The sequence below is a fragment of the Boleophthalmus pectinirostris genome, unplaced genomic scaffold (assembly GCF_026225935.1).
Source record: "Boleophthalmus pectinirostris isolate CB_2022bp ecotype Guang Dong unplaced genomic scaffold, ASM2622593v1 HiC_scaffold_3, whole genome shotgun sequence".
Lineage (NCBI taxonomy): Eukaryota > Metazoa > Chordata > Actinopteri > Gobiiformes > Gobiidae > Boleophthalmus > Boleophthalmus pectinirostris.
The window spans coordinates 40956144-40971304 of record NW_026571299.1 but is presented as its reverse complement, the minus strand read 5'-3'; the positions used below and the strand labels follow the sequence as shown (position 1 = coordinate 40971304).

Below are 15161 nucleotides of genomic sequence, written 5' to 3'. Positions count from 1 at the left end.
ATGCTTCCATCTTGATAAGGTCTTATCTGAGCGAAGCAGCCTCCAGTGCACAGCCACGGCCCTGTCACTCTACTATACACACCAAAGCACAGACAATATGAACATCTAAAAACAAAGAGAGAATAGTTGGAGAATGTAGAATAAATTATTATACTGTAGGTAAAAAGTTTATACTGTAATACGTGGTTGCTTCAAAAATGGCTGAATCATTGAGGCCTTATGTGCTTTTCTATCTTCTGGATTCTAATTTACTCAGTTAAATGGTGCACGGTATGACATTAAATACATCTGTCTAGAAGGTATCCATTACGGGTGTTACTGTTGCTCAAAATTCAATAATACTCTCTGTGAAAAGGATTACCTCCCCATAGATCTGACCTGTAATATAGCCTATATTTGTCTTCCTTGAGATAGATCATTTCTACCGTGAAGCAATCTAGACAAGGGAATAACATTTCCATGGAGACAAGCAAGTGACGGACCCCCCACCAGAAAAGTTGCGCAGTGTACCTTTAAAAACAGCACTATTTGTGGCTGTAGTAAGGTTTTAGATTTAGATTATCATAGGCAGCAGTGGTGAGATTCATTCTCCCACTAACCCAAAGGTCAGCAGTTCAATCCTCAGAGCAGTGCATCCTGTTGTTGTGTTCTTGAGAAAGACACCTCGCTCATCTTGTCTGGTATGAATGTTTTGTATGAGTGAACGGAGGTGGTTGGAAGGGCTGATGGTTCAAATTGGCATCCCTGCTTCTGTCAGTTAACATAAATATTTGCTATATAATTAAAACACACATTTTTGAGTTGTTCATTGCAATGTCTGTCAAAACAAGGACCAAAACTGGGGTTATTTTAACTTGTATCCTGACCAATTTATTTAAAATTAAATTGCAATTGTAATGTTACTCAGATTCTGCTCATTTTGTTGGCACTTTTAATTTGCATTGTCCAACTGATCACTCCTATCTGCTTTAACTGGTAAGGCATTTTACTGCTGTGGCTAGTTAAATATAAAGCCAGACTTGTGCCCTACAGTTTTCCAATAGATTTTTTTGAAAACTGAAAATGAAGACAGAGGTCGATGAGAGCTCCACTTTGACTATCAAATACGTGTGATAGAATAGGACTTGTGTTTGACCATATCTTACTATATATTATTGCTCCACTTTCAGTGCATTTGCATTGCTGTATTCCAGTGAGCTTTGTCACACCACAAAGAAACCGAGATGTTTGCATTTTTTATTCACTTTGTTTAAAAGTCCATTAGGCTCTTTTCCATGATGCTTATCTGAGGCTGAACAATATTGCTCCTGCATCACTTTTCTTCCTCACTTTCCTCTTCACTGTCATCTGTGCTTTAGGCCCAAATGTAAGCTTCAAGCCATGATCTTCATGAAACTGAATTGGTAGAACTGTTATGGTGTTCATGCCAAGGTTTGATTATGGGACCAAACAATACTTTCAGGCTGTGTTTCTCCATAATAGAACATAGAGAACCATGAAGTTAATTCACTGGCACACAAGGCTCTGGCCTTTTATCAGTTTTTGTACTTTTTGTAAATTGGTACTACTTACAAGAATAAGAGAACTTTAAATTTGTATGCAATACTAAATTATTTCATTAATGAACCAATTCAATTTCAAGTTGAAGAAGACAAAAGAGGTGTGTCCTCCGCTAAACTGTAGCCGCCCTCCAGTCCTAACCCTCAGTGTGTTAGAGGAGTTTTTGTAAAGTCATCAGTGCATCGTCTCATCACTGACAGACCAGTGCCAGTTTCTTCTGCCACCTCTTTACAGGTAAGTTTGCCTCTAAGCTCTGCACCTAGTCCCATTAACTTTGTTTGGAAAACTGAATCAAACAGAATTTGTCCTCTGAGGGTCAATATGCCTGATGTCAGAGGACTCTCTTCTGTGTGTTCTAAAAATGAAAACATTCATATTGTGCACTGTTTTTTGTTAATTTATTCATTTTACTCTTCCAAACTGCCCTAAAAGCCTCCATGTATTGAAAATTTACATTTTTCTATAACTATCGCATTTGGTTCATCCAATGTAATTGTCTGTATTAAATGGATTCAGAAAAATATTTTCAAAAGAAAAGTAAAAATAGGCCAAAACATCACTGTATAATTTAATGCTATGTCAAGGGTATTTTCTTTATTCTTAACAAGCATTTATTATTGTGACAATTTTTTAATTAATCAAAAACTGATTTTGTTTCAGACTTATCAGTTTATCAGCTCATATAATGTCAGATTTTGTTATCAGTCCACTTAAGATTCAGTGAGAAGTTAAAATGTTTTAGCCATATTTGCTGTTTTCAAATAGTTTCATTTTTTACATAAAAAATTACAACTTTATTATCAACTCTATAAACACGATCTTTAACTCTCTTCATATGCTTGTTTGTCCTTTTTTAATGTACATGTTTTGTGAGCATATTTTAAATGGTTAGAAGCCACATCAGGCTCATCTTAAGAAAATGCACCTGTAGCCACTATATTGTGTTGTTTGTACACATTGTGTCCCTAAGGGCCCTTCTTTTGCATCATGTAAGTGTCACACCTAGTGTATAAAAAGGCCTGCTGGAACCATTTGGTCACTGCTGCTGTCACTCATTTTGTACAACTCTTTATTTTTAGTTGTAGCTTTCAACCACAGTCAAATGAGGATCCTAGAAAAGGAAGTTTAAGAAAGCCTGCTGTCAAGTGATCTAGTCCCTAATATTTAACTAAAGTCATTGGTGTAAGGCCCGAGAGGAGACAGTGGTACTGTATAGTCTTCTTAGTCAAAGACACTCAGCCACTGAGCTAGACTCAAGGACATAAGCTTAAATTAGACAATCCAATAGCAACAAAGAAAGAGACATTGAGCTGGCATAATGTTAGCATTGACAGCAAAACATGATTTGATTTTGTATTAGCTTGGTTTGGTCTTATGTTCACATAAACACATTTATGTTGTCAGATACTTAAGATGGAGGATTCATCAGAACACTCCCACTGGGAGAGCCCATCACTGCTCACCTCAGACCCTCTGTCCAGTTTCTCCTCAGAGGGGGGTCTATTGCCCCCTGGAGATGAGAGCGAGTCCTTCTTCTCTGCCTCTGACTCAGATTACATCCTGCCCTCCTTCTTCAACAGCACCAGCAGACCTTCATACAGACACAACTCAGGTCAGTTTTGGTCTGATCATACATTTAATTTCTGCAGGAAATATTACAATTGCTTAAACATAGGTAAAATGTATTTTTCTAAGATGGATTGGTTATGGCTTCAAACATTTTAATTTATTCTGATGTGTTTATTGTTTTGTCAAAAGTGTGTGAAAACCAATCATGGTTGTGCGTGAAAACCGAAACATAAAGTTAAAAGCACAACACTATGCCCATGAGGGCAAGAGTCCATGAAGTGCTGAGTCATTACAGTATTTTCACCGTGATGCATGTTAAGCATTTTAGACATCAGCATAACCTTGTCCTTAATGAGCACTGTTATCACAATCTCTTACTGGGGGACACTTTCTATAATGGACAGAGGCTATTAATAACAATAATCTAATTTTTGAAGATGTTCATTAATATTATGCACTGTCCTTACTAAACAAATGCATTTTATAAAAACACTACAGTGTGACTTTGTATGCAAATATAGCCTTTTCCTAATAATTTGCGAGCAGTGTATGTGATATTTAAATTAAAGAGGTGTATGAATGCATGTTGTTGATTCCCTAAATGTGTGTTATACTGTGTTGTATGTAGCTCTTAACTACACCTCTGTCTGTGTAAACAGTGCGGCAGGTGTTCAGCTCTCCTGGTCTCTTCACCAACTTGCAGCTGTTAGATGGTCCAAGCAGTCATTCCCTGAGCTCGGCCTACCCTCCCTCTTCCAGCTGGAGCAGCAATACTCTGTCTAAAGCACAGCCCAGTGTGTCTCTATACAGCCCGGGCCTCCCCTCATCCTACTGCACATCCCCAGGCAGGGAGGCCTGTGAAAGTCCCCGGCTGCAGGATGCATTGAAGGCTGAGCGCTCCAGCCCTCTGGGGGGGTCTGTGGTCACCAGCAGTTTTATGAACCTGACCCCCGCAGCGGGGAGTGTGTACACTCCAGCCTCCCATCACATGCTAAATGCTTACAGCTCATACATGACCCCCCCTCAAGAGTTCAACTCCACAGGCCTGTACAACAGCCCCACCTGGATCAATCCCTCCTACTCCCCCAAACTACGCAGCAAGCTCCGGGTGTCTACACCAGGTCAGTAACATTAGAAGCCACTTGGTACAAAAACTTATTAAAAAAAATTTATCACGTTCAGGTTAAAAAAAAAAGAGAAACATTAGATTTCAATTTGTGAAGTCTTTTAAAGTATATTGCTGATAAGATGACTACATTGTACAAACTGATGATTCATGTACTCTCATGTTTGAAATGTACTTCCTTCCAGAGGCCAGAGAATGTGTGAACTGTGGGGCCACAGCCACCCCTCTATGGCGACGTGATGGGACAGGCCACTACCTGTGTAACGCCTGTGGATTGTACCACAAGATGAATGGCCAGAACCGACCTCTGATCCGGCCAAAGAAAAGACTGGTATAAACACACAAATGATATTAACAAAAACACAAAAAAAAGCAATATAAAAGCTTCAGTAAGAAGTTTTGATTGTTTTCCTAATGGACAAGGCCTAATGGGCTTTGATTAAATGATAACCATCATTTAGCACTTTCAACTTGCCAATGAAATACATAATTATTAGCTCCGCTCCCTGATGATATTGAACATATGTGCCAATATCTATATAAAACCAGTCATAATTAACTTGTTGTGTTTGTATATGTTTTCAGATTGTGAGCAAGCGAGCAGGGACTATTTGTGCCAACTGCCACACCAGCACCACCACACTGTGGAGGCGGAACTCTAATGGTGAACCTGTGTGCAACGCCTGTGGCCTCTACTTTAAACTGCACAATGTGCGTGGTGCACACACATTAATGAAACTATGTCTAACTTTCCTTTGTATTAACCATACTCTGATATATGTGTTCAGGTTAACCGCCCCTTGACCATGAAGAAAGATGGCATTCAAACACGCAATAGAAAGGTGTCTAGCAAGAACAAGAAGAGTAAGAAGACAGCCATGATGGAGCCATACTCAGAGATGCCCCATATGTCTCATCTGGAGGAGAGTGGGCCCTTCTCTCTAGCACCTGGGACTCTGCTAACATACAGTCACTCACCACACCTCATCTCAGGCCCAGCCGCCCTGCACCCGCCCGGAGCCCTGCCATATACTCACCACCTCAGCTCAGGCATGGTGCCCACACTAGTGTAGCCCACACTGGTGTTGCCCTCAGTGTGGCACTTTAGTCTGCTGCAAGAGCAAGCTATAACAGGGAACTCTTTTGGAACATCAGGGGAGAAAATGTTTGGCTTTTCTATCTGAGGACATCTGAGCAATTGTTTTTGTTTTTTTCTTGTATGGTTTGCATGTATTTTGCTCTTATATTTGTAACTATAGATGCCCAATAAAATGTCTGAATGTATTTCCAGTCCTTGCTGTATTAGTGTGTTATAACTCAATTCAGGTGATATGCCTACTGACATGGTGGGACATTAATGATCTCATCCCAGATCTTGTCACATAGAGGGAGACTCCTCAACCCGAGCATGTTGAACAATATTGTTCAATCTCCTCATCATGAGTAAATTAAACAATCTGCTTTTGCTTTCTGTATTCTTGTGATGTGTTCCTTCTGGCACTGAAATCGCCATCTTTTCTCTTGTATGGTGAAAACTTATAAAACCTTATTTACACATTGGACTTTCTATTTCACTGATTAACTTGTACTGATGGGTTTAGAGACTATTGAGTGAGACTGATCTATCCCTAATGCTGCTGAGTTTCCTTGTGCACTGTTGACACTGAAGTATTGCTTTTAATGTTTTTTTTTTTTTTTTGCATTGGGTTCTTTTATTTGATTGTAAGGTCAATAAAATGTGTGCAGCTAGGAGTGGACAACACTGAAAACATATCAAAGTTGTTTTTAGTATCCTGATAACTATATTCAGACAATATTATTTTAGTCAAAGAAAACTGTGCTAAATCTGAGTTTCAGTGGAACTGTATATAGCCTGCGCTCCACAAATAGTACAATCACAACTGTATCTGGGTCCCCTATGGCCCCTATAAAAAGGACACATAGAAGTTTTTCTCTAAAAACAAACGAAAACTAAAAAATCACCAAATTACAACAACAACAACTTGGTCATCATGTTCAATGTTTTCGTAATTAAATCAGCATTACAATTGTTAGCATTTTATTTAAATAACTCTTGGGCAGCTAATAAAAAATGACTAAGTATCTTTAGATTATAGTTGCAAAAATGACACCATTGTCTCCTCCATTGTTGGGAAACACTGATCACAGGATTGGATTTTCAACAGTTTTGTTATTATTTATTATTAATTTATATAGTTGATATTAAAATGCACCACATTTTCAAAACAGCATTCATGATATTATCTAGTATGTCAATCATCATCCCACCTCTCTATGTGCAGCTACTGTATTCGGTTGGTTTGTTTTGGATGTAATTTGAATAGTTGGCCACAGTTGTCTAAGTTGTATCTAGACCTTTGTGCTCACTTCTCTTTTATAATGGACCCTTTGTACAGGCTTCACTAACAGTTTTACAGTAAGCGTTTAGTTTCCCTATGCAAATTCTGCAGAAATTGTAAAATAAACCAAGCCACTTAAAGCACTTAAATCCAACAGACTAATTGATGCTAAAAAAAAATAATATATATATATATATATATATATATTTTAAAAAAGGTTAGAATTTGAGTTAAAATTATAAGATTCCATATGACATTTTAATCAAAATTTTGTTATTTATCATCAAGTCTACTGTACTTCATATTAAACTGTTGTGGAGTTTTGTGCTTTTATGAGGATTTTATGAGCAAAATCAGATGCAATTTTGAAGCTTTGCTTTGTTTTATCTGCTTAACCAGCAGAGAATAAATTTAAATTGTTTAGTCACAGTCGACTGCGGAATGGGAAGGGAAGATGGATCTGAGCATGGGTTTGAATCTGGATTATCGAGAGAAACAGGGAAAAAAATGGGTAAAGTGAAATCTTTCTATTACAAGAAGTGGAGTTGTTGTAACCAAAGGTGCATCTATGGAGCATCAAGAAAGAACTTTGAAAATTGACATTTGCAAGGACTGGTGTGTGGTAAAATGTTTTCTGCTTGGCTGTAATGTTGGGAAAAAGGAAATTATCTCTGGAGTCATGTTTTCAGAAAAAAAAATACAAATTGCTGATGATACTGGAGTGAAATGTTTGATGCGCTTTTGTGGTGGTGAAAAATTGGAGATTATGTCACTTTGCATAACCTTTAGTGGAAACCGATATGAAATGCATGTGGCACAACGCCAATAACAAATGCGTGGGCATCAACGACAATACAACACATTTGCATAACATGATTATCTTCACTGACTCATTCAAACATTTTACAAAAATACCCAGATATTGTAACAGCAGTCATCCAATCCCCAACAGACTCATGAGTGTTCGTTTCTGAATTCCCAATATGCAGACTCTTTCAGATGTACTTAAGTACATCAGTGCAGTGTGTCTTTAGCAGAAAAAGGTTATTTTGTATGGAAACTGGCAAAGCACCCATATGGGAGGTGTAGGTCTCATGGATCAGTGTGTAGCAATATACCTCCACAGATGCAAAAAAAACAAAAACAAAAAAACCCAAAAAAGGATGGTACCTCCAAGTGTTTTTCCACTTCTTGACCACCGTGACTGCCTGGCACATCTACAGAATGTGACAAGAAGGATCTTCTGCATTTCAAGGCGTCTGTAGCTCGTATGCTAATAAATGCAACTTCCATCCAGACACCAAGACGAGGAAGACCCAGTGCCACCGCACCTCCTTTGAAGCGCAGAGCAGTGTTTTTAAAAATAGTTTTCTCAATCACATATTTCATTTGTTGTTCAAATGTGCGTTGTCCACCCTAGTGAACATGTCACCAACTCCTTGAAGAATGCATGTTTGAAAAAAATTAAGGTGATTTTTTTTTCATGCCTAAAGATGCCTGAAGTAGCCTATCATAATTCATACATGAAAGGGCTAGGTACAGTATTGTGAAGTTACTAACTGAACAAATGAAGAACAGTTTCATTTGGTGGTATTCAATGCAGTTTTTTAAATCAAAGGACTACAGGGTATTTTAAGTATTCAGAATACAATACCAATTGGGAGCATGTAACAGAATGTTACAAAATAGACTGTACAATAAATATATACCAATAGACGTCTTTGAGTGACACATTTAGACTTATTATTCTTTTGTGGGTAATAATATCTAAACAATTAATCATTAATTTAATAAAAAGTTAAATAAATAAAGGCTGACAAAAATTTCAGCCTGATAATGAAAATACAGAGCTTTCGGTTATTTAATTATTCAAATTTCAGGGTTCTGATGCACTGAAAAGCCTGCTGCAATTGTCCTCATATTTCATAAAATTGGGTTTCCATCCATCCATTTTCTTGGGACCAGGTGGCAGAGGCAGCAGTCTGAGCAAGAAGGCCCAGACTTCCCTTTCCACAAACACTTTTGGGGATCTCGAGATGTTCCCAGGCCAGCTGAGAGACATAGGTCCTTGAGCTTGCCTGGGGCCTCCTTTCAGTGGGACATAACCTGAACACCTCTCCTGAGAGGCGTCCAGGAGGCATCTAGAACAGATGCCTGACCCACCTCAGCTGTTCCTGTCAATGTGGGTCAGCAGTGGCTCTACGCCAAGCTCCTCTCAGCTCCTGATTGAGCTCCTCATCCTATCTCTAAGGGAGTGCCCAGCCACTCTGCAAAGGAAACTCCTTGTATCCGCTTGTATCACCAGACCGCTTGTATCGATGGTCTTGTACTTTTGGTACATAGATGAGAGTAGGATCATTGATTAACTGGTAAACCAAGAGCTTTGCCTTTTGAAACCTTCTTCACCATAACGCTCCAACACAGCAACCACATCACTGCAGACGCTGCACCATTCCATCTGTAAATCTCACGCTCCATCCTTCCCTCACTCGTGAACAAGGCCCAGAGACAGATGAACTCCTTCACTTGAGGCAGGGACTCTCCACCCACCTAGAGAGGGCTAGGCATCTCTTTCTGCTCGATAAACACAGCCTCTGATTTAGAGGAGCTGAATTGCATCCCAGCCACTTCACACTCGACTTCAAATCGCCCCAGTGCATGTTGTATTGATCAGGACAACATAATCTGCAAACAGCAGAGGTGAAATTCTGACACCTAGAAATTCTGTCCATAAAAAAAATTAACAGAACCTGTGGCAAAGGGCAGCTCTGGTGGAGTCTGGGACACTCAGGATCTCAGAACAAAAGCAAGGATCATGAAATTATCCAGAGTGGCACCCACCATGGAGCCAGGCCTGGGGTTCGGGGTCAGGCCTTTGCCCACAGAACCTGAGGGCCTGAGATCACATGAACCAACATCTAGTGAGAAAGTGTGCCTAGATCACTATGTTATTGAGCATCCACAATATATACATCAATATATGGCAGAAATGTTCAAAGTGATCAAGTTTTGATTCAGTCAGCGCAGCCCAATCCATGACACTGCCATAAAACTCCAAGAAAACAGTTAACTGCTTTAGAATGCATTTCACTCATCCGTCAGTGCCATTGAGGCATCTCTTCATTAGCAGTGGGCACATAGTTACCCATCTGGGGACCCAACTCCATGATTTTGTAGCTGGGCTTAGTCAGAATTATGTTATTTGGAGGATTTTACCAATGGTGCATGCTTTGAGTTGATGGGGGAAACCAGAGTGTCTGGAAGAAACCCACCCAGACACAGGGAGAACATACAAAATCTGTACAGAAAGGTTTGGGCAACCCGATGTTGCCGTTCCATTCTTGTTCTGTTAAAGGAGATAGAATTTTTTGTATAAAGGGTCATTTCACACCAAATTGCAGATACATTTTTATGCATTTTGAGTCATTATAAATGACAAACATAAAATCAGAGGAAAGTTTAAACTAACTAACTAAAGCCCTATTTCAGATTTAGGGACCTTAGAAAAGGAAAAGGTGCTTTAATTGGCTCTGGGCTGTAGGTTATAACCACACAAGCCATATTGGCTTGTCAAAGCCTGACATCCCATCAGTTCCCAGAGCTAAGCAAGGCTGGGCCTGGTTAGTACTTGGATGGGAGACCACAGGGAAAATCAGGTGCCACAGTGGTGCTCTAGTCACATATACTGTCATTGTGTCCTTAGGCAAGACACTTCACCCACATTGCCTAGTATGAAAGTGGTGTGGGTGTGAGTGGTGGTGGTCAGAGGAACTGATGGCAATGACTGGTACTGTCAGTCAGCCCCAGCTGTGACTACAATAGTAGCTTACCCTTACTGGGTATGGAGTGAATGAGTAATGCTGAATAATGATCTGTAATGTGTCTTTGTGACATATGTCTGTGAAAAGTACTATATAAATAAAGACTTAATTAGTTACAGTAGGCCTACTTATATGTTGTATCATAATGCTTCTCTTTATATATATTCTAGTTAAAGTAAAATGAGCAAAAAGACCATCCAAAAACCAAAACAACAATCAAACACCTGCTTCTGACATTTTTTTCAGATAAAACTAGATGATAACAGCTGATGATATGAGATAAATTACATAAATGACTGTCATTTAAAAAAAAAAAAGCTTATCAAATTACCAAATACACTTTCACAAATGTCGCAAATTTCAATTTCTCAATTTAGACTCCCCTGAAGGCAGCCTTTCTTCCCATATATCAAATAAATGTACCCCCTCTTTTATTTCTCCTGACAATATGGGTGACAGACAAATCATTATTACTAGATATTGAAAATATTCCTCCCCATGTAGAAAGGATATGAAACAAGATGTAAAATATTGCACTACCAAAGATCTCAACAGGTCAGACAATTCAAAAAGAGATAAATACAAATGCATCCATGCTTTCTGGCAGTGTATAAACATTATTTATGAATAATTGTTCAAAGATATAAATTTCTAAATATAGGCCTTTGCAAGTACTGTGTATTGTACAGTGTACACAGTCACATTACAGTACATTTTCAAGGGAGTCTTGCTGGTGCTAGAAAATGCAAAAGTATTAGCTTATAGAACAACATGAAAACAGTGCAGACTGTGGTTTGTGTACTATGTTCACACTCTGGCCTGGGGTGGGGGGATCCTATGCACTTGGAGTGTATAGAACTGATAAGTTTATCAGTAAGGCCATGGGAGCTTTTACTTTTGGCATTAGTCCACGCAGCCAAGTGCTGACAGTTAGACGGCTACGTCAGGAAGAGTTACGTTTGCAGAGACTATTATTAATAAAACCTAATAAGTAAACTCACTAAGGACAAATCAACAAGTGTCAAAGTAACAAATACCAAAAAATGACTATTCTTTTGTATAGGCTATTTGTGTTTGCTTAAAGGTGCACTATGTATATTTTCTGGGGAACGGTCCTCCAAAAATAGGGTCACTTTGCCTGTACAGTATGTTGTGCCACCAAACCAAGTTACATGTCAGATCTATGGAGAGGTGATGTAGATCAAAACACTTGTAACTGAATAAATACATGACAAGTTTCATGCCGCAATATCGTATTTTCTCAAAAAAGATAAATCAAGCTAATGTTTAAAGCAACACTATGTTATGTAACTTCATAGAGGTTACACATCACCTGCATGATTCTATGGAAATAGAAAACTGAAAGTACTAGTACTAGTAAAGTACTACAAAGGCAGACAGCAGTAACATGTTGGGTCAAAAATGAGTTTATGTCATTTTGAGGGTATTTGAGACTTCCTTTATCATGTGAATAAATGTGAAAAATATTGAGCTCAAAATTGACCTTTGACCCTTATTTGGTAGTTACTGTACTCTGCCTTTGTGTCCTGTGTCAAAAATAAGGAGTTGTGCAAAGGCATAAGGCAGTAGCACAGTAAATGCCAAATAAGGGTCAAAGGTAAATTTTGAGCTCAATATATTTCACATACAAATATTTCATTAAAGCAACTAGTTGTCAAATTTTGTTTAGACAAAACAGAAGCTTTTTTGAAGCTTGAAGAAGTCATTTTTCTCAGTTTCACACTCTGGCAAGTTAAGGACTTTTGCCTGTGTAGGGCAGTATACATAATAACACTCTCCATGGTGTCCCCTAAACCGTTGTACTATAATGTGGCATAGGCCTAATTATTGCCAACTGAACAACATTTCCATGAAGACATGCAGGAAGAGGCCCTCTTCCAAGTAAAACAAGCTCAGAGCCAGATTTGTGTAGATAGCCCACGTGCATCTGGTCTATCTACACAAGTAAGCATGTAATGCATGTCTGTCTACTTAGTTCAGTGAAATAACATCCCAAATGAAAAAAACAAACATATAGTCTATTTCGTAACAAAAACAAGTTACACAGTGGGACTTTATCGTAGCAGGGTTACTAGTATACCCTTCACCAGAGTGCCTCTAGTGAAGCTCTCTATCTGCTCCAGAGAATATGGCACCAACAGCGCCAGCACTCTGAAACCAACACCACTCACTCACTCACTCATGACTAGAACTTTGTATTCCATTTCTGTCCTGTCTGCTCTGGCTCTATAGCTGTTCTGTTTTGGGTAGGGCTGTACGGAGTTCAGCGTAGGAAAGGTCTGATGTTATATTACAGTTTAAATCAATGGCACAATGGCGCCCCCAGGTGGTAAGAATAAAGCAGCACAATGACCCTATATGGGATATTTAGTACACAATGAATATTTGGCCTACCATTTGGATAAAATCCTGCTGCTATTGGCATGTGTTAATGGACTGAAGAACAGTGTCAACACAGTCACAAAAAGCTCCATGTGATTTAAGGTTGCATGTGCATTATCAAATTTTTCTGGTGAAGGATCTACTATCTATGCCATTATTACTACCACCAGTTCAAGAAGGTTAGAACTGATGAGAGACAACTAAATCACTGTAAGAACGGATGTTTGTTTTTCAAGATATTTCTAAGCAATAGAAACAAACATTGCAGCAAAAGAAGACCTTCAATGGAAACAAGTGGATGGCAGCCCTCACATAAGAAAAAGTACACAGTGCACCTTTAAGACATGTTATTTTTGAGGAAAATTAGTAATATACATTTTACACATTTTTCGCCCTGCTGCCGGAGCAATCTGTTAGGAGCAGTGGGCAACCACAGGGAGCTGCTCTTTACAGTAAAGAAGTAGACTCATGCAAAAACATAAATATATTTATTTTTTGAAGCATGCCTGAAACTCCAGTGCAGCCAAAAAGAAACTTATCAGTACTGTACAAGTGAAAAAGAAACATACACTGTCAAGTTTCTGAGCATCTACTAAGGAGATCAACAGTCAAAGCCTAGAGATCCTCAAAGTAAAATTCCCTTTCAATTTCCCTATAGACTTTTCAAAATGTCAGCGTACAATGGAAGCTAACCTGTTGTGTGGTAATTAATGTTCAAAACGCAGTAGTTTGAAATGTTTTCAAATTCTAATGACTCCTTTGATGAAGATCTATAGGAAAAATGAATTGGAAATTTACTCAGGAATCCTCAATGTGGGTGATCATTGTTGAGCTCTATTGGTCCTGGGATAGAAGAAACAAAATATTCAATTCACTGAACCAGCTAAATCACTTTGACTTTTAGCTTATCAAATTTAGATGTAAATAAATTCCAGTCTTAAGAGTTACATACAAATATCTTTGTTGTGAATTAAAAAAATAAAAATCACGTAACACAGCGGGTGAGAGGAGCTCACCAAGCTACATTATTAATGGTCACTCCTACATGCCATGTTGGCTGGTGCACATCTTGTCAGTGCACACGCAGACAAAGCATTTTTGTAAACATTAACTAAACAGGTTGTTTATATTGATTGGCGTAGCATTACTTGAGGCGTGCTGTAGTAATCTGGTAAAGCACCTTCACTGTTTCTTAGCAATGAACATAGCAACCAGCACTCCAGTTAGCAACCCCACTCCAACTAGCAGCCATTTCTTCAGAGTTTCTCGAGATCTTCTGGCCTCTGCTGCTGCATTCTGCCCAAAAATTTGAGCAAAGCTGTGCTGCAATGCAAAAAAAAATAAAAAATTTAAACAGAAATTAGAAATCCCAAAAAGTAAAATAAACTTCATATTTAACCCATTTAAAATGAGACTTTGTGATTTTCTTTTATTTTATAAATTTAAACATCAGTTTCTTCTCTACGCCATGAAGTTTTTAATTAGTTTGCTGAATCATGGTGTAACTTCGAAATAAATGCTTTATTTGTTAACATTCATTTTGTAAACATAAAATGCTAAAAATATGCTTTTTCTTAAATCTAAATGTATCTAAGTAAACTACACTAAAATTTGTATTGGTACTGTATATGTAAAGTGTCTTCCCTATTCATCTGCAGTATCTTGCCTTCATTATTATTTTTTCCAGACCATTTGAATTGGCATGATAAGTGACTGACCAGTGACCATGTGCTTAGTACTGTCCTAAATGTCAGCAATCTTGTGGACAAGTTACTCACCCAGCCTCCCTGGCTTTGAATCCATGCGGTGATATTCTCATCCAGGTAGATAGTCATCCAGTCAGCAATGCGAGGAACCAGATTGCTCATGTCCTTCTCCACACACTCCACACTCAAAACCCCTCCAAACACAAAAAGACCCACAATCCTTCCCCAATTAACCCCATCCTTGAACACCTCGTCCATGACACTTTTAAAGCTGTTATAAGCTGTTTCAGGTGTGATGTCGAGCTGAGACGAAAGGTTGCTGAATGCTTGTGTGAATAACTCTTCAAATTCATCTGCAGAGTCTTTAAGAGCAGTCTTAATAGCCTCTAAGTGATCATCAGGAGGCAGTGAGGCCAGTGTTTGTCTGTTGCCATTCGGGTTTGCTAGCAGACCATTTGGGACATTAGCTGCCTTGTCGCTGTCAGACTGGACCCTAGCAGGGTTTGGCAAAAGCAGCGAACTTGGGTAGTTTTTCTGCAATAATTTGTAGCTTATGAAGAATTCAACCAGCTCTCGGTTACTGGGAGACATTATTTCCAAACTGTGAATCACAAAC

At 38.7% G+C, this 15161-nt stretch overlaps 2 protein-coding genes across 3 annotated transcripts in view; one reads left to right on the top strand and one right to left on the bottom strand.

Annotated features, from left to right (window-relative positions):
- The first annotated feature begins 1669 nt into the window (after positions 1-1669).
- gata1a (GATA binding protein 1a) lies at positions 1670-5730 on the top strand. Its single transcript, XM_020935862.2, has 6 exons — positions 1670-1794; positions 2965-3172; positions 3789-4250; positions 4441-4586; positions 4841-4966; positions 5044-5730. The coding sequence occupies exons 2-6, from the start codon at positions 2974-2976 to the stop codon at positions 5326-5328; spliced, it is 1218 nt and encodes a 405-aa protein (XP_020791521.1). The 5' UTR covers positions 1670-1794; positions 2965-2973; the 3' UTR covers positions 5329-5730.
- A 7580-nt stretch (positions 5731-13310) lies between these two features.
- Positions 13311-15161, bottom strand: part of LOC110170242 (bcl-2-like protein 1) — a 3624-nt gene continuing 1773 nt past the window's right edge. For both annotated transcript variants that reach the window (XM_020935884.2, XM_055160942.1), the window contains exons 2-3: positions 14618-15161; positions 13311-14162 (exon numbers count right to left, since the gene is read on the bottom strand). The exon at positions 14618-15161 is cut by the window's right edge and continues 70 nt beyond it. In XM_020935884.2, coding sequence (XP_020791543.1) covers positions 14022-14162; positions 14618-15136 — 660 coding nt within the window. In that variant the 5' untranslated portion in view covers positions 15137-15161 and the 3' untranslated portion in view covers positions 13311-14021. The remainder of the gene's footprint in view (positions 14163-14617) is intronic.